General features: G+C 40.3%; 1 protein-coding gene across 1 annotated transcript; it reads right to left on the minus strand.

Moving 5' to 3' along the window:
- Nucleotides 1-3,918: 3,918 nt before the first annotated feature.
- On the minus strand, nucleotides 3,919-5,744 carry LOC145114131 (uncharacterized). The gene is made up of 5 exons (XM_079050133.1): nucleotides 5,663-5,744; nucleotides 5,454-5,551; nucleotides 4,958-5,070; nucleotides 4,582-4,672; nucleotides 3,919-4,500 (listed from the first exon to the last, which is right to left on the minus strand). The coding sequence occupies exons 1-5, from the start codon at nucleotides 5,742-5,744 to the stop codon at nucleotides 3,919-3,921; spliced, it is 966 nt and encodes a 321-aa protein (XP_078906259.1).
- Nucleotides 5,745-19,694: the final 13,950 nt, after the last annotated feature.

The following is a 19,694-nucleotide window of genomic DNA, read 5'->3' on the forward strand; positions in this document are numbered from 1 at the left end:
GTGGCCTAACATGAAAGCAGAGATTGCTACCTTCGTAAGTAAATGCCTTACTTGCGCCAAGGTCAAGGTCGAATACCAGAAACCCTCCGGTCTACTACAACAGCCAGAGATACCGGAATGGAAGTGGGAGCGGATCACTATGGATTTCATAACCAAGTTGCCCAAGACAACGAGTGGACTTGATACCATATGGGTGATCGTCGACAGATTGACCAAGTCCGCACACTTCCTGCCTATCAAAGAGACATACAAGATGGAGAAGCTTACAAGAACTTACATTAGGGAGATTATATGATTGCATGGTGTTCCGATATCCATTATCTCGGACAGAGATAGTAGATTCACTTCGAGGTTCTGGCAGTCGTTACAAAGTTCCCTAGGAACTAGGCTGGACATGAGTACAACCTACCATCCGCAGACAGACGGGCAGAGTGAGAGGACTATCCAAACCTTGGAAGATATGCTGCGAGCCTGTGTGATCGACTTTGGGAAAGCATGGGATACTCATTTACCCCTTGTCGAATTTTCCTACAACAACAGTTATCACACAAGTATAAAGGTTGCTCCATTCGAGGCCCTCTATGGCCGCAAGTGCAGATCCCCTCTGTGTTGGGCTGAGATGGGTGATACCCAGTTAGCTAAAGGACGAGTTCCTGAAAGCACTCTCACAGGTCCGGAGATCATTCGGGAAACGACAGAGAAGATCGTTCAAATTCGTGAACGATTGAAAGCCTCTAGAGACCGACAGAAAAGCTACGCTGATAAACGAAGGAAACCGTTGGAATTCCAGGTGGGCGACCGTGTTCTATTGAAGGTCTCACCCTGGAAGGGCTTGATACGCTTCGGAAAGCGTGGAAAGCTAAATCCAAGGTACATAGGGCCTTTCGAGATTCTTTCCAGAATCGGCCCTGTAGCTTACAAACTTAACTTACCGAGCGAACTCAGTAACGTACATTCTACCTTCCACGTCTCGAACTTGAAAAAGTGTCTGTCCGACGAGACTCTTGTAATCCCACTCGACGAGATCGAGATCAACGAGAGCCTCAACTTCGTGGAAGAACCAGTAGAGATCATGGACCGGGAGGTCAAGCAAACGAAACAGAGTCTCATCCCGATAGTGAAGGTTCGCTGGAACGCCAAGCGAGGACCTGAATTCACTTGGGAGCGAGAGGATCAGATGAAACTAAAATATCCTCGTCTTTTTACTTAGTTATTTGTAAATACTTATTTGCTTAAACTCTAATTTCGGGACGAAATTCCTTCAAACGGGGGGATGATGTGACAACCCAAAATTTCTATTCTGTACAACATTTCAATTCAATAGAAGTCAGAACTGTTGCTGGTAATTTTCAAGCTTTTTAGAATAAGTTTGAGTATTTTAGGATTAACACTTTAGGAGATATCAGGAGAGAGAATGCTCTAGGGTTTATTGTGCAACAATAAAACCCCAAAGCTCCAAAAGTTTGGAGTTTACGGCCTAAACAAGGATGTTTACGGCCGTAAACCCTATTTTGGGGGTATATATAACACTTGGTCATTATTTGCCATTTTTCACAAAATCAAGATCCAAACTCAATTCTCTCTCAAGTATCTTCGACCTTTCTTCTTGATCTTCAACATTGTAAGTGTTTCTAACCCTTTTAAGTTGAGATATTACTTAATCTAGTGTTTTAACACACTTCCATCTGTGAAATCATTCCAAAAGGTTAGATCTTCAAGTTTCACCAAGAACACCAAGAACACACACTAGTGTTCTTGGACTTTTTACACCTTTTCAAGCTTCTATCTTGTAAGTACTTCTATCCTAGAGTATCTGGGATGTCTTAACTTTGCTAATTAGTTGTTTAAAGACTAATTGAATACATATATGTGTTAATATATGTTATCTAGGATCATTGAGTGTGTACAAGTCTTCACTTGACACCTAGCATCCTATACTTTCCATTCATCCAAACCACTCACTACAGGTGAGTTCATACCCCTTAATTAACCTTTTAAATGTTTTTAAATGCTTTTATGGGGGGAATACAAGTTGAATTATTATAGTTATTATATCAATCACATGTGATTAATAACTACCAAACAAGTGGATTTCTTACTTTTCAAACTGTTTTACAAACTCCTTTTCATGTCAAATACTTTTATTAAACTCTTTTAACTTATATTCTGTGTATCTATGTAGATATAGTTATATAAGTAGGATTGAAAGGACTTAGGACTGCTAGCCTACCTTACATCCTGTTCCTTGTTTGGTTGTGGACTTAGGGTATCAAGGTTAATTGTCCGAAGGTCGTTTGAATCCTAGTTATATATTATGTATATGTATATAGATATAAAAGGTTCCTTCTTTCATTCAGCTCCATACCTTTGGGTAGCAAAGGTATACAAACATGTTCATATATTACTAGTAAGCTACTATAGGAGTAGTTTAGGAAGATTCTAAATCTATTTCTAGAACAATGAAACATACAAAGAGTCAGTTCATACATGAGTCAATACCATACAGAGTAGATAACAAACAATACCATACAGAGTAGATAACAAACAATACCATACAGAGAAAGAGATAACAAACAATACCATACAGAGAAAGAGATAACAAACAATACCATACAGAGAAAGAGATAACAAACAATACCATACAGAGAGAACATACAGGCTAGACAGAGATAGAACATACAATACAGCTAGCACATTCATTACATATACATTATTACAGTTATGTGAGCCACCTAACGGGGCATGACACTACCTTCCATGACCGTTTTTGTATCCAGAATCTCCTTAAATGGGGAGCGTATGAGTTTGTGTATAGATCTATACTGGATTGACTATCCTACACCTTGCTGCTCGCTACAGTGGGACTTGCAAGTCTACGGGTGCCAAACGTCATTTCTTACGACGTCTTACATCGTCGTTTTTCTATTGAGTCGGTAGCAGGATACAGGCCGATCACATGATACTTTAAATAACAATTGGTTTAAAGTAGTTAGTACAACAATAGTTACTTAATACAACACTACAGTACTATTTTATTTTCCCTTTACATTTACTTTGTGATATTCACACAATAAATAATAATGTAAGAACTATATTTTTGGTTAATAATAGTCAGATTTGGGAAAATACACACTCTTACAAGAGACACACACACAAACACTAGATGCCTTGGTAGAAGGCTACTTTTAGTAGAAAACATAGGGTTTTCTAGGAGAGTTCAAACAATTACAAACTTTTACAAAACTTATACATTACAAGACTTACAAACATCTTACAAATGCTTTCATACCAATACAGACTCTAATATACTTATGATCTCACCAGCTTTAAAGCTGATAAACTCTTTCAAAATAACTTGTATTCTCAGGTCGCCGGTAGACAGGTACCGGAGCCAGGTTTTTGAGAAGATGGAGTTCGTTCAAGACTCATCTTTATTTTGGTGTATATTATTTTTGGTGTCTATATAACTTGATAGAACACACTTGTATGAAATTATATTATTAATGCAATGGATGATGTTGTTGCTTGTTTACTACTTTGCATTGTTGTGATACTGTACATGACGTCCTCCACCCCCGAACGTTTCCGCCGTTCTCGGTTTTGGGGTGTGACATAATCTATGACTTCCTCTAGGCAATACCCCTTAATGACTAACCAAGTATTGTTTCGTATCACATTACTTTCTTTGTAAAGCTTATTACGAAACACCCATTTGAGACCAACGACAGAAGCATCCTTCGGAGTTCAAATTAGCCTCCAAACCTTGTTTCGTTCAAACTCATTGAGCTCCTCTTGTATTGCTTGCACCCAATCAGAATGATCAAGAGCAATCTTAACATTTTTGGGCTTAATTTTGGAGATAAACGAATTGAACATGCAAACTTCCATTTTGGATAATAATGCAGTCTGATTTGCATTTTATTGTGCTCTCATATGAACTCCTGAGGTGGCTTCTCCGATTACTTGTGTTTTTGGATGATCTCTAGTCCATTTGGTTAGCGGAGGGTAGTTTGGATCATAAGACAGATCCATTTCAACATTCACGTCTTCAAATTCCAATTGGGCATCCGAATCATCATTTGTATCTGCATTCTCCCCCTCAAATGATGGATTTGGCTCTTCATTTGCAGCTGGATTCTCCCCCTGGATTGGACTATCGAGGTTTACTGGAGGAGTTGAAAGCTCCCCCTGAATGGGTGCGCTTGAGGTGGGTGTAGAAGCGAAACCCTCCCCCTGAAGTGGAGCATTTGTAGCTTGTGCATGAGACGGAAAATCAGAGTCTTTCGGACTTGGGGGCTCGGTTTCAATATCCTTTGCAGCATCATCAATGATCTTCTTGAGCTCGTCTTCCTTGTTATCAGCTGCTTTGGATTCCGAAGAGATCGCTTTCTCTGGCTCATGAAACAAGTTTAGGAATTCATCATAAAGGTTTGAGAGAGGAATGGTAGTGGGATTCTGCACTGGAAATATCTCCTCTGATTGATGATCCGATGTCTGGAACTTCTTAAGATAAGAGTCATCAAAGGTGACATAGTAGGTTTCTTCTATCTTTTTGGACTTTTTGTTGAGAACCCTATATGCCTTCGAATTCAAAGAATACCCCAAGAAAACTCCTTCGTTAGCCTTCACATCAAAATTGTTCCTTTGTTCTTTAGAATTAAAAATGAAACACCTGGAACCAAAGACATGAAAGAACTTAACATTAGGTTTTCTTTTATTAAGAACTTCATAAGGGGTGATAGAAAATATTTTGTTTAGGAGAGATCAATTTTGTGTAAAACTGGTTGTGCCGATAGCTTCTGCCCAGAAATAAAGTGGCAGGTTCGTAAACGATAGCATGGTTCTCGCAGCTTCGCACAGAGACCGGTTTCGCCTTTCAACGACCCCGTTCTGTTGAGGAGTATAAGGAGCTAAAAAGTTGTGAGCTACTCCTTTTTCAATTAGAAATTATTCAAACGCTTGGTTTTTGAACTCCAAACCATTGTCACTGCGAATGTTACGAACCAGCTTTCGTAGTTGAAGCTCGACCTGCTTTATAAAGTCATTGAGCTTAGGAGTGGCTTCTGATTTCTGTTTAAGAAAATATACCCTGGTAAATCTAGAAAAATCATCAAAAATATCTAAAATAAACTTGTTACCACCAATGCTATCGATGGCAGATGGACCACAGAGATCTATATGTAAAAGCTCAAGTGGCTCAATCACTTTGGTATTTAATTGTTGAATGACTCTTTCTGCTCTGCTTTCCAAGTTCGCAGGCGGCAAAAAGATGTTCCTTCTCAAACTTCGGGAGTGGAAGTCCTCGCACATGATCACCAAGTACGAGTTTATTGATGTCTTTGAAGTTGAGATGCGAGAGCCTTCGGTACCAAAGCCAACTATCGTCTGAAGGTGCTTTCTTAAGAAGGCATATGGTCGGCTTTCCTTTGATAGGTTTCAGATTTAATGGATACATCTTGCCTTTTCGCTTGGACTTTAGAAGCACTGTTTTGGTCTTCCTTTTCAATAACTTTAGATCCCTCATCATCGAATGATACTTTCAACCCGATACCTACAACCAATTGAGAAACACTTATTAGGTTGTATTGCAGGCCTTCCATATAGGCTACCTTTCGAATGGAAAATTCTCCATTCGTAATCATTCCATATCCTTTGATTTCACCGAATGAGTTGTTTCTGAATTTGACTCTCCCTCCATCCTTCAGCGATCTGAACTCTCTCAACTCTTCTTTCCTTCCCGTCATGTGACGTGAGCAGCCACTATCAATATACCATTCAGAGTCAAACTGCTCGTCACGAATCACCTACAAAATTTAAAGAGATTTAGGAACCCAAAGTTGAATGGGTCCATGTGAGGCTTTCACAAAAATAGGAAATGTTATTACTTCATCAACCAAGTAAGATCGCTTAACCAAAGTCGAATTATCTCTTTTAGTTATTTTAAATACAACGATCATGTCATCTTTAGGATTCCTTTGAAAAGAGGTTTTTCTTTGCTTATCTCTGATTTGTTACGTGACAACCTTATTTTCTTCCTTTTTCAAGTTTGATTCGGAGTTTTTGAAAGGAACTTTTTACTCCGAAACAACCTTTCCTTTGCCCTTTATATCTTTCGATATTTTGGCAGATTGGGAAACATTAGATTTTTGAGAGAAATTACGCTTTGTTTGCTCAAAAGATATCGCTTGTTTTGAAAACGGGGGTATTTGAAAAACTTTTATTTTTGAAATCGATGAAGAAGTAGACCGAGGTTTTGAAAAACTTTTAGGATTCGGATTTGAAGTGACTTTCGCACTTAGATTTGCAGATATTTCTTGATAAACAAAGTTGGAATTTCTGGATCTCCAGAAATGCTTTATTTGTTTTAGATTTTTATTATATCTAGCATTTCGTTGATGTTTCTGAGCTGAAAATTGCTCAACAGACTTATGATAACTAGCCCTAGGTTTCGACTTTCTAACAGGTGTTTCATCCTGTTCTGACAACGTATCACTTGGAACATTTTTGGTTCCAATCGGACTTCCTTTCTCGTAGCTTGAGTTGACCTTGTTCAAAGGTTCTGCCACATATCTTCCCTTTGTTTTCCAAGAGGTCATTTCTGAGAGTCCTTTGGTTTCAGCTGCGTTGTCAATAGGGGCAGACCAAAAATATTCGTCGCACCCATCAACGTTGTCTTCTTCTACAAGGGACGATAGTTCTCTGGTCTGATTTTTGTTGAGTCCGGAAGTTGCGAAAACCTGGTTTGGAACAGTTTGAACCTTTGGGAAAACAGTTGCCTTTTCTTTTAAAACTTTTGAACCATTTTCATAAATGCGAACATACTTAACTGAATTTTCAGAAATCAAATTTTTTGCAGGTTTAGGTTCACTTTTTACAAATTCTGAACAATCAACCTCATCCTCCAAAAAAAATCTCACTCATTTCACTATCATCATCAAATTCAGATACGTTTTCAATGTTAAGTGTATTTTCTGAACTCAATTTAGTGCATAATGAATCAAATTTCTCTATAGTATCAGATTTGATTTGCTCTTTATCTTTTTCGCTCAAAATTTGTTTCAGCATGTTCTTATGATCTTTGGACTGTATATAAGATTCAATTTTGTCCAGTCCAATTCTGTAAGCATCAGAGACTTCGTCAGATGACACAATGGATTCTCATTTGAAGCAGTCTGCATCGATTTCGTCCTCTTTCATTTCTAGAAAGGGCAAAATCATTTTATGAATTTTCTTCCCTATTTCACAGTTAATATGCAGTTGAATGATATTAGAATAAAGACGTTTAGCAATCAAACAAAAAATGTTTCGTTGTTTCAAAAGCCGTAAATTGTCTCGCTGCGAATAAATCATCCCTAGACCTAGATAAATCCAACTCCAACTTCTCAATCCACATCTGCATCTCTTCACTTTTTGATGTTACCTTGCTGATTTGACCAATTAAGTTAGTATTACTTAAACAGGTTCTCTTTAAACAATCACTTAAATTGGAAACTGTAAATTTTAAATCATCTAATTCAGTTTCATACTTAGAGACAGGAATATTTAGAGATTCTAGAATAGAATGTACCTTGTTGATCACTTTCTCACTTTCGGTGATCTTCTCGGAGACAGGTTTCACAGCGAAGCAGTTGTCCGAAGTCTTTCCGCCATCAGTGGTGTATCCTCTTTGATTCGAAACGTCACTACGAACCATCATACACTTTCCCTCGTACTTAGGGAACTCATCCTTCATGACAAAGCACTCGCCATGTGTGGGTTTGCGAACCTCTTCATCCTCCGAATCGGTTGACCGCACTTCGACTCTTCCGAACTCGTCATCATCTTCCTGCACAATTAAAGCAGGCTTAGCATTATCTACACTTTTCTTTTTCTTCAGCTCGTCTATCTTCCGAAGATAGTAAGCTTCGTCTTTCTCTCCTTCGTCCTTCTTCTCATTGAGCCTTTTCAACATACACTCTTTTACCAGATGATTCTTTCCATGACAGTAATTACAGTCATATCTAAAATCTCCTACCAGCTTATTTTCTTTCTTCACCTCATCCTATTTTTGGAGCATCCAAAGTTCTTCTTTGCAAACTTTCTGGGGTTTGACACCATTAGTGTGTATTCCTCCTTTGTGAGTTTGCAATCGGGGAGATCAGACTCCGAACCTTCTTCTTCTACAGCTTACTTTCCCTTTGCAACCAGGGCCAACGAACCCATACCAGAAACTATCTTTCCTTCCTTTTACACTTCATCCTTGTGGGACCTAAGAATCCCCACAAGTTTTGCTAAGGAGTAGCTTTTAAACCGTTCGTGTGCTTTAACAATTGACACCACTACTTTCCATTCTGACTTCAAGTCGTTCATGAACGTGACCTTTTGTTCTATCAGTTCACGTCCTATATTATGTTTTACCATCCTGCTCAAGAGATGGTTGTATTGGTTGAACATTTGATCCAGTTTTTCCTCAGGCTTCTGGACAAAGGCTCCAAATTCTGAAAGAAGTAGTGTTTGAATAGAATGCTTAAGATCAGCATCACTCGAGTAGAGTTCTCTCAGCCTGTCCCATATCTCTTTCGATGTATCACAGGAACTCACCAGACGAAACGTGTCTGGAGGCAAAGCAAACCTAATTATCTTCATTGCCTTGACATTACTGATTAACTTTTCTTTTTCGTCCTGTGGAACGTCTTTTACTTGGAGAAGAAGATTGTTGTAGTTGGTTTGAGTTTTAATAACCCTTCTTGTACCAGTATGTATGAGCGTCTGCACAGTCATGGCTTCCCATATCAAGGAACCATTATTTTTAAGACTTAGGACGTAATCCTCAAAATGCAAAGCCCAGACTTCATAGTCTTGAGGGAAGAGAATAGGGATCCTGGTAGTGGATCCAATGTTGCTTGAAAGATTAAAAGAAAGAGTGTGTGGATCTTCAGGCTGCATGTTGTCGATTCACTTAAAACCTGTAAAGAATTAGATGTGTAAACTAGTGTAACGACCCAATTTTTCAAAAGAAATTTTTCATTTTTATTTACCCAAAATACTTTCCAGAAACCATGAAATCCCAAATACAATTGTTTTCAAAATTCATATCAATTAGAATTTTATTTTAAAACATTAGAGTGTCCCATAAAAACGCCTGAGAGAGTGTACACCGCGCGATCAAACCTTGCCCTTGCCCTTAGGCTCGGATGTACCTGAAACAAATCCAAAAAATGTAAGCTAATGCTTAGTGAGTTCCCCATAGCATACCCCACACACAATCCACATAACACATATCATATTAGCTATAAAAGCTACATATATCACATAAGCCATGCATACAACATATAGGGATGCCCTGGAAACCCTCCAAGGTCTTACTCCGGGTGCCTCGGGAACCCCCCGAGGTCTTAGCCCAAATACCTCGGGAACCCCCCGAGGTCTTTACTAAGGATGCCTTGGAAACCCTGCAAGGTCTTACACATAGGTGCCTCGGGAACCCCCCGAGGTCTTTCATGCAAGTATCACAAATAACTAGCATATCACATATTCCATAACCAACTAGCATATCACATAACAAATAATGGGCCAACCTTGGTGCCTTAGACCCATTGGTATGGTGAGGAGACTCACATAACCTCTGTCTGTTGAATCCGAAAGTTGCACTCCTAACAATCCGTAACCACCCGTGCTGAACAATAATACCATTACCCAAGATTAGGACTGAACACAATCCAATTGAAGAACCCAAATCCCAAGTCCGTTCACAATGGCCCAAAAAGTCTTCTTTTGCTAATGGGCCCAAAATCACTAACGGGCCTCATGGCCCAATAGAGCCCAATCATAGTATCCATGGCCCAAAACAGATAAACTGGCCCACTAACTCAAAACATGACCAGGCTCAATGACTAAGTAAGGCCCAAAAGCTTACAAGCCCAAAACAAGTCTGAGTCCATCTGATGTGCGTACGCCTTGCGTACCACCCTAGTACGTGCAGCGTACTGAGTCCCTGAGTCGTACGCGCTGCGTACTCTAAGTTACACCCAACGTACAAACATATTAAGCACATTTTCCATTAAGTGCTTAATACTCGATGTTCTAACGTCCAGACTTTAGATATGATTTCATTAAGACGTCCTAAGGCATAAAGTTGGCAACTTTATGCCTTTGCATGTCCCATATGTTCCCAACAAGCCATTAAGACCTTTCCAAGTGTCTTAATCCATGCATGAGGTCAAAACACCCATCAAGACTCCATTTTTATGTTATGAATGGACCAAAGGACTTCAGATCTATCCTCCCTAAGCTCTGGAGTTGCTCAAACTCTCAGGAGGTGGTTCAAGAACACAAAAATGGACTAAGGAGAAAACCCTAGCTCTAGAAATGGAAGTTATAACCAAGGTGAAAGCTTTTTACCTCCTTAAGCTTCCTAGACTGCTCAAAATGTAAGATCCAGAAGCTCCTATTCGTTTAAGCTTGTTTCCTCTTCTTCTTTGTAGCTAACACACAAAAAGGATGGTGTGTAAACACTCAAAAGCTCAAGAACACACTCTCTAATGATTTTAGGGTTTTCAGGGACGTTTGAAGGTGAAGGAGGCTGGTTAGGGTGAAGCTCAAATGAGATAAGGGTGCTTATATAGGTCTCAAGTCCGGAAATTAGGGTTTGAACATCCGTCACGTACGCCCAACGTACGTGCTGGCCCTCCGCGATCATCCATGAATGGTACGCTAAGCGTACCCATGAAGTACGCCCAACGTACTTAAGGGACTTATTATGCAATATTTAAAATTTCAAGGGCTTCAAAGGTAATACCATATTTGGAAAGTTACAACTAGAAACGAGTTTAGGGCGTAATAAAGATCAAGATCCAACATCAACAATTGATCAAAACGATGAAGACGGCTGGAACAGATTCAATAAAAGCGGAAAAACCCTAATAACACTTCAACAGAAGTGTTGCGTATGATTTACACAATCTCCTGCTCTGATACTAATTGTTAGAATAAAAATAGTAGATCGATAGAATCTAAACAGGTATATGAATCAAAGCCAAGAACACAATGATCGAAAATGTGCTGAATGATTAAAAACCACTGCATTAGAAGAGCTCGATAAAGAACTTCTACTGTAAAGGCAGCTTAGGGTAAGTACACTCGATACTAATCACGGTGCATGCATGCACTATAAATAGTCTAACCCTAGCACATTAAAAATCGGGTGGACAGGCCCAACCTGTTACAAAGATGGACTATAAACATTACAAAACATTATTGACACAACACTAAATAACCCAACACCAGTACGTTGGGTGTACCCCTGGTACGCTGCGTGTACTGGGTAAACATCCCGTAACTGGTCAAGGCCAACGTACACTGGGCGTATGTGCCAAGTATGTCGCACGTACGCATGCAGTGGGTCAAATGTGGTTTTTGGGCCTTATGACTTTGGGCCTGGATTTGTTAGGCCTCAATCCCACCTGTGGATTAAGGCCTGTGGGCCTAGGCCTAGTATTTATGGTATTAGGCCTTAGTGGGCCTTAAAGCTTAGTTGGATGGACATGGACATTTTAATTTGAAAGTTGGGCCTTGGAAGGAAGAGGCCCAATAGGGCAAGGATTAGGGAACCTTTGCCTTATGTCATGAATTAGGGTTTGCGCCTTGGGGACAGGTTTAGATCCAATGTCTAAATTAGGAGGTTTGTTGTGCTATAAGGAGAGGAGTTCTGAGTCGTCCAAGGAGTACGATTTAACATTCGCAGTTGAGGTGAGTCTCCCTTCGTGAATGTTACAAGTCGAAGGCACCAAGGCCGGCCCTCTATTTATTGTATTGTATGATGATTGTCTGTGTGATAATTATCATGGTTCACGTATTGCTCGATGATTATGTGATTTATGTATGCTATTATGTGGTAGTGGTAGCGGCGAAATAGACCCCGTAACCGGTTGAAATAAACCGGAGGGTAGGTCGGGCACCCAGATATGCCTGGCAGGGTAGGTCGGGCACCTAGATATGCCTCACAGGGTAGGTCGAGCACCCACATATGCTCGACATGGTAGGTCGAGCACCCAAATATGCCTGAAAGTATGTTTGTGATATATGTGGTATGGTGGGGGAAACTCACTAAGCTTTGTGCTTACTGTTTTAGTTTGTGTTTCAGGTACTTCCAGCTTAAAGGGGAAGGGGCCGGCTTGATTGTGACGCATCACGCTATGATTTTCCGCAATAGGGATTTTGGGACTTATGCTCTGATAATGTTTTTCCATGAATTGTCTTGATTATACACTATAACTATTTTATGTTTACGTGATCTTGGAATAAATGATGTTTTATGTTTGTGATTTGGTAAACTTAAAAATGAAATTTTCGAGTCGTATTTTTGGGGATGTTGCAAGTTGGTATCAGAGCCTTGGTTTGAGGGATTCGGACATACTCTTGGGTGTGTTTGAACTCAAACCGAGGGTTTGATAGATTTTCATAAGAAAAATATATTTTCTAAAAATTAAAGACTTTAACAAAAGATAAAATGTGTGATGTGTGCAATCGACTGGGCTCAAGTAAGTTTTCCCCAAGATACCCATACCTATTATCTGCTATGAATTGATTATGAATATGTGAACTGCATGCTAGTTAGGACTAGGGATCTGCTTAAATTTTGCATGATAAGATGCTAGGAGAGATGCCTTAGATGCCTGCTATAGGAGCTTGTAGGCTTGCATGCTAGTACTGATTCCTTTATGATAAAATGACCTGATTAGGGTATGGTTGCTTCTTGTTACACGTAACCCGAATGTTGCTTGCTTCGTGCTTCTAGGAATTCCAACTAACCTCAACTAACTAGTGGGCGAATGCGCCAAGTTACATGTTATGCGAACCAAATAATTTCAGAAGGTTAGGTTTGGCTCTACTATGCAGCTCTTGTTTGAGTCCAACCGTTGTAAAGTAAGACCTCTCATTCGAAGAATTATCTGGTTTTAGTAATATGTAACTGTATTCACGCGCTAGTTAGAGGAAGTCCGTGGGAAATCCCTTCGGCAACTGAGGGCAGTGTGTGGAGAGAAGTTGTGTCCTAGAGGGTGTCTAGGAAGAGATTAGTGCCAAGAGTCTTATCTAGTTTTAATTGTATGTTGGATAGGAAGTGATCTGGAAGATTCAAAGCAATCCTCGAGGAAATTACGGATAGATGTGGAAGGTAGTATGGGACCGTACTACTGAAAGCAGAGGATCCGTACTCGATTTGCGGAGTGTCGCGTGGAAGCTAGGAGAACTTGTAGAATGTGAGACCTTGCAATTTGTATACATGATCCTGATGATTGTATGGTTTGTGTAACATCCCGAGATTTACAGGTATTTCCGAATCCTCTCTTTTATTATTATTTTGTCATTTGTAGTCCCTGGGGATGGAAGAGTGAAGCCATGAGAAGCCTAAGGGCTAAAGTTGCAACTTTGGGATCAAGAAGAGTACGGGCGTACACTTGTGTACGTTGGGCGTACTCACGTCAGATGGAAACCAAAATATTTAGGGTTTGGGTGCTATATAAGCGTCCTTACAAGCTCATAACCCTCTATAATTTCAGCCTCCATAGCTTTGAGCCATTTTCCCCAAACCCTAACCCCTCTCTTGAGTGTGTGAGCTAAAAGTGTGTGTTTTGAGTAGTAGAAGAAGAAGGTGTTGCATCAAGGAGTTGGAGAAGTGAGGCAAGCTTGTAGATCTGAGGTTACTTTGTGCTCTAGAAGCTCCAGGAGGTAAAAAGCTCCAACCTTTATGCTTGTATGATGTAGATCTTGCCTTGTTAGCTTTATGACACCCTTCTTGTCCCAAAAAGTCCCAATATTGGGCATGTTGTGTTTTGGACGTGATAAGTTGTCCTTTCAGACCCTAGGAAGGGTCCTAAGTGATTAAAATGATGTCCCAATGGCTAAAGGTGTCCCATGCATGTAGTAGAAAGGTCTTAATGGGTTATGATCATGTATTAAGGACTTTTTGGACGTCCAAAGTCTTAAAGTTTGAGACTTTATGGTTATGAGGTTCGTTTAGTCCATGGATCTGGAATTTGGGCTCAATTGCTTAAGCCATTAAGCACTTATTAAGGATTTGGTAAAACCAGCGTACGCCCCGCGTAAGTTTTGTACGCCTAGCATACTGAGTCAACCACCCCAATGGTGGTCAACGCAAGGCAGAGTACGCCCAGCGTACGCCCTCTGATGGGCTTTTGACGATTCGGGCTTCGGGATTGGGTCGCCTTTGGACCAGTTTGACTTGGGCCTTGCTGGACTTTCTGAATAGGTGTGTTTTGGGCCAGTTTTGGTAATGGATCTTAAAATGAGGCCCAATTAGGAAGTTGGGCCCAGTTTGGAAAATTGGGCCAATGATGGGCCTTGTATATGTGGACTTTTGGATCATGGATGTGGTATTGGGCCTTGGCCCAAATTAGACAAAGGGCAAAATGGACAATTACCCTATGTGGGACCCTTGGTAAAAATTTCTATTCCAATTGTTGACTTAGTATTCGTTATTTTGGATAGTTCGGGATTTTCAGTGAGACAGCGGTCGGAGACTTTCAGTCCAGTTCAATACTAGTTGTGAGGTGAGTTTTCCTCACTATACTGACACAGTCGAAGGCACCAATGTCGGCCCTTTTGTATTGTTATCCTAGTTATCGCATGATGATATGCTTAGTGACCTGTTAGGTCGATATCCTGGTATATAGGATGATGCTATGTTTAGTGACCTGTTAGGTCGGTATCCTGGTTTATAGGATGATGCTATGATTAGTGATCTGTTAGATCGGTCTGACTGTTTGTATATGCTAGCATTTGTTATCTATGTGTTGATTGTATGTTTGGGGGTGGGTTGAGGCGGACCTGTTTTGTGTAACGCCCGCAGATGTGGGCTAGTCAATTTAGAAACAATGAGCATCAAAAATAAGTTTTTGATGGAAGATTATTTAGAATGATTAATCTTAACCAAGTTATAGTATATGTTACAAGGGTTCCGTACATATAAAGAACGCCCAAATCCGAGTTATAACGAAGAAGTTATGGCCCGTCGAAGTTTTATGGCGAAACCGACACGACACCGCGTAACGTAAAAAGTGAATTTTTGATAAACTAATTTTTAGCCTTAGATATCTAAATGAAAGTTGTAATATACATTAAACCAAGAGTGTGCATAAAAAGAACGTCAAAATCTGACTTCGTATGAGGAAGTTATGATTTTTCTAAGATTTGGCATAGTAGTGCACAACCCGAAATTCGAATTTTAGATCGATCAATTTTTGGCCAACGCAACCTAAATGAGAATTGAAGATCTCATTAATAGTAGCGCAACGGCAAAAAGACAGACGAAAACGGACGTCGGATGAAGAAGTTATGAATTTTTAACGGACTTTTCCTGTCTCGGCCTGTTAAAAATATAACTTTAAAAATAAAGTCAAAATTAGCCGACGGAGTCTGAATGAAAGTTGTAGAGTACGTCTCCACCTTCGCCTGGATATAAAGAGCGTCAAAAACGGAGTTCGTATGAATGAGTTACAAATTATAATAACATATTTACGTATTAAAATAAAGTATAAATCATATATACTTACACACATATATATACATATGTATATATCATTAGAAAGGTATCGACGATGCGGTCATTATAAGACTAGTGTTGAATACTTTCAATATTATTTTAGCACAAATATCGTTAAATCTATTTAAAATAGTATTATAAAGGGGTGTTTAGTTGTTTATATAAGTATAAGGTCATTAAGTAACTATGATGGTAGTTTTTGAAAATTCAATTACTATAAATAAGAGCCTTGGGCTCTCATATTTCTTGCACCATTCTCTTGATTCAATAGTCTTTCTCTTCTTATCCCCCGAGCATTTCGGTCCGTCGTGATTCGACTTCTCTTTCTGTAGTTTTAGTATAGTAAAGTGAGCGTTGAAGCGCTGCACGAATCTTTCTTAGAAAGATTCAGCGACGAAGTTCTGCCCCTGCAGAGCCCGACTCCTAGCTAAAATCCCCTTGTAAGTAAGTTATGCTTACCCTATTTTAATATAGCTTATATTTAAAATTAGTATTGTTATTATGAACTTGTAATAAATATTTGGGCTATTATTATGACTTATATAAGTGTCGTTATAATATCTTTTTAACTACTCGCGGTACGGGGAATCTGGTTTAAAGGGTCGCATAGGGTTGTTGGATTTCAGAAGTGCTATATGCCAAAATGGTCCTGCCCTCCGGTGTTTTATGTCTGGCCCCTGTCTGTACATAGTGGTTGGAAAATATTGTTTAAACGCTTATATAATAATAATAATAATAATAATAATAATAATAATAATAATAATAATAATAATAATACTAATAATTAATCACGGTAAATATTAGACTAAAATCTAGTGCTAATAATACTAGGTTTCGTCGAAGGAAATTATTTTTAAGAAGCAAAACGCTTTCTGAGTTCGGAATCACCACCTTAACAAGTGAGTGCATAGTGTCTTTCATGAACATGATTTTAATACAAGTATTGATTGAAGTATTAAATATATGTTTATGTGCGAATTATTTGATGTTGCCTGAGATACGTGTTAAAGAACATACCTGATAATATATTATGATTTAGGATAAAGAGTAAACCTAAATTAATTATAAGGAATATTAGGTAGTATCTTCTTATGGGTACGAGTGAGATATACACAGAGAATAGAACTTTAAAATATGTCATTGATCCGGGAGCATGGATTAGACATAGTCATTGTCCCTAGTCCGAGAGTATGGATTGGACATAGTCAATTGTCACTAATCCGGGAGTATGGATTAAGACATAGTCAGTTGTCCTTAATCCGGGAGTATGGATAGGACATATTTATTTGTCATTTATCCGGGAGTATGGATTTAGACATAGACATTTGTCCCTAGTCTGAGAGTATGGAATGGGCACAGTTATTGATCCGAGAGCATGGATTAGATCCGAGAGTATGGATTAAGTAAAGAGGTAAAGTTTATGGTCTGAGAGTATGGATAGTGTCGTTGGGAGGAACGACGGGGTGGGGTAAGAGTTGCGTATATGTATGGTGAAATTGTATATTTTGTGAGTTCTAAATTATATATATGATATAACATTGTGGGATTGAAATCCCTATGTACTCACCAAGTTTCCCAACCTAACCCACTCAAGTTTATTTGTATCACAGGTGTCGATATGAAGTTACATTACACTGAGAGATTAAGGAGATGTAAATCACTAGTGTTAATGAATGTAAGTTCTGTTTATGCTTATGTTTCTATATTGACGATGACATCCCAACGTTTTAAAATGAATAAAATACATTTCTTCGGAAATGCTTTGATAACGTATTTATCATGTTTTTCTGGGAACAAATTCCACAACACTTTTCTTTAAAAGGTTACTCTGATTTTCAAACAAAGCATAAACAAATCGGTCTTTTCTGGCCGTAAAAATGGGGATGTCACATTTTGTGCTGCAGGCCAACATACCCAGGGTGGCCCGGATAGACTCCAGGCCCAATAGGGGCATATCAGTCAGGCCGAAGGCCCGGAGAACGGTCCAGACAGGCTGAAGGCCCGGTAGGGCGGACCAGACATGCTGAAGGTTCTGAGAGTGGGCCAGACAGACTGAAGGACCGGTGAGGGCGATCCAGTCATACTTTAGACTCTATATGCATGTTGTTTGTTATGATATGGTTATGGTTTTTATGGCGTTGGTATTTTGGGGGAACTCACTAAGCTTCAGGCTTATAGTTTTGGATTTTGTTTTAGGTACTTCGGATGATCGCGGGAAAGCGAAGGCTTGATCGTGCACCTCCTCACATTTTATGATCTTGATTACTGGGATACTCTGACATGACACTATTTTGAAAACATTTTGTAATAAATAATGGTTTTTGAATGCTTGAAAAAGTTTTATATTTTCATGAATTTTATGGATGTTACAGTTTATTTCAGAATGGTGACGACATGTCAGGGAGAACGAGGTTCTGGAATCGGTTCCGGTTTGGGTACAGGTTCCGAGCCATTTGATGATGGTCTGCAGGAGTTCATCGCATCTGAGATTACTAGAGGCATCCATGACGTGACCCCGGTGATTTTCGTGTCGATCAAGGAGGGTATTATCGAGCTGATGGAGGATCGCCTTAGGGCTTTCAGGAGTGATATGACACCTAGCCAGTCCAGGGCTCGCACGCTCGCCTTCAAGGATTTCAGGGGATGTGGAGCACCAGAATTCTTCGGGGTGAAAGACCCCATTGCAGCTAGACGGTGGATAGCAGACATCGCGTCTGCTCAACTGACCAGCTCCTGCCTTGAGGGGTCGAAGGTAAGATTTTATGCAGGTTGTTTGAGGGAGCGGGCCAGGGACTGGTGGGAGAAGATCGGTTATGTTTTGGGAGGTTCGACCATTGAGGCCATGACCTGGCCGGATTTTGTGACCAGGTTTCGGGCAGAGTTCGCGCCAGCAGTGGAGATTCAACAGCTGGCCAGAGAGTTTTTGGACATGAGACAGACGATAGAGACTATGGCAGAGATTACTACCAAGTTCAGGGAGAGGGCCTTGTTGGTTCCCTGATATGAAGCTGATGAGGAGATGAAGAAAGAAAACCCAGTATCACGATATGTTGAGAGCAGATATATGAGAGTTTGTTAGCTATTCGGCGTGCCCAACTCTGGACGATGTGATTGCCAGGGCACGAGAGTGAGAGATTGATATGGATCATATTGGGAAGAGGAAGGCAAATTCTGTTCAGACTATTGGCATTTCAGCGAAGAAACCCAAGGGATTCGACCCGAGGTCGAAGGGCCAGTAGGGTCGGAGCAGCTGTGGGAAATGCGGCAAACCACATGAGGGAGCTTGTAGGCCAGGGGGCTCAGGCTGATATAAGTGAGACAATACGGGACACTTTAGCAGGGATTATACTGCTCCAACTATCACCCTTCATACATCATACCTGATTTGCTTTCATTGCAATCAGAGGGGCCATAAGAAGGCCCATTGCCCGAGTCTAGCATCAGGAGCACGAGTGGTGGCGCCAGCTCCAGCGACCCTGCGGATCACAGATGGCCGTCAGGGCAAGACGGATGCTCCGGTGGTGAGGAGCCGAGCTTTTCAATTGACTGCCGAGGAGGCGCGGGCCGCACCAGATGTGGTCACGGGTATGTTTATTTCGTTTAAATTTTATTTTGTGTCAATTTCGATACGTATATTTTGATGTGTTTTGTTCTAGGATCGTTCCATGTGAATGATATTCCTATTTTGGTATTGGTCGACTCAGGGGCCAACCGATCTTTCATATCTCTTGAGCTCAGCAAGAGGTTTACCGGATCTCCGAGTATGCTAGACTACCCGTTAGAGGTTGAGAATGTAGACAAGCGGTCCGTTTGAGCATCGAGAGTCCATCGAGATTGTGTTTTGAGGATGTGCAGCGAGCGTTACGCTATCGACTTGTTTCCCATCCCTCTGCGCGGGAACAAGGTCATAGTTGGGATGGATTGACTGAGCCCCAATGGGGAAGTGATTGATTGCGAGAACTAGCTAATGCGTGTGCAGACCCCAAGTGGGGGAGAGTTGGTGGTACAGGGAGAGGGGGCTCCACATGGCCCCGTTTTATGTTCAGCTGCTAGGGCCATGCGTTATCTCCATCAGGGTTGCTCTGGGTTTGTTGCTTATGTTATGGATACTCGAGAGTAGGATAGAGCGACGATTGATGGAGTGCCAGTTATT

Source organism: Lactuca virosa, chromosome 5 (assembly GCF_052849685.1).
Source record: "Lactuca virosa cultivar CGN04683 chromosome 5, Lactuca_virosa_CGN04683_v6, whole genome shotgun sequence".
NCBI classification, from domain to species: domain Eukaryota; kingdom Viridiplantae; phylum Streptophyta; class Magnoliopsida; order Asterales; family Asteraceae; genus Lactuca; species Lactuca virosa.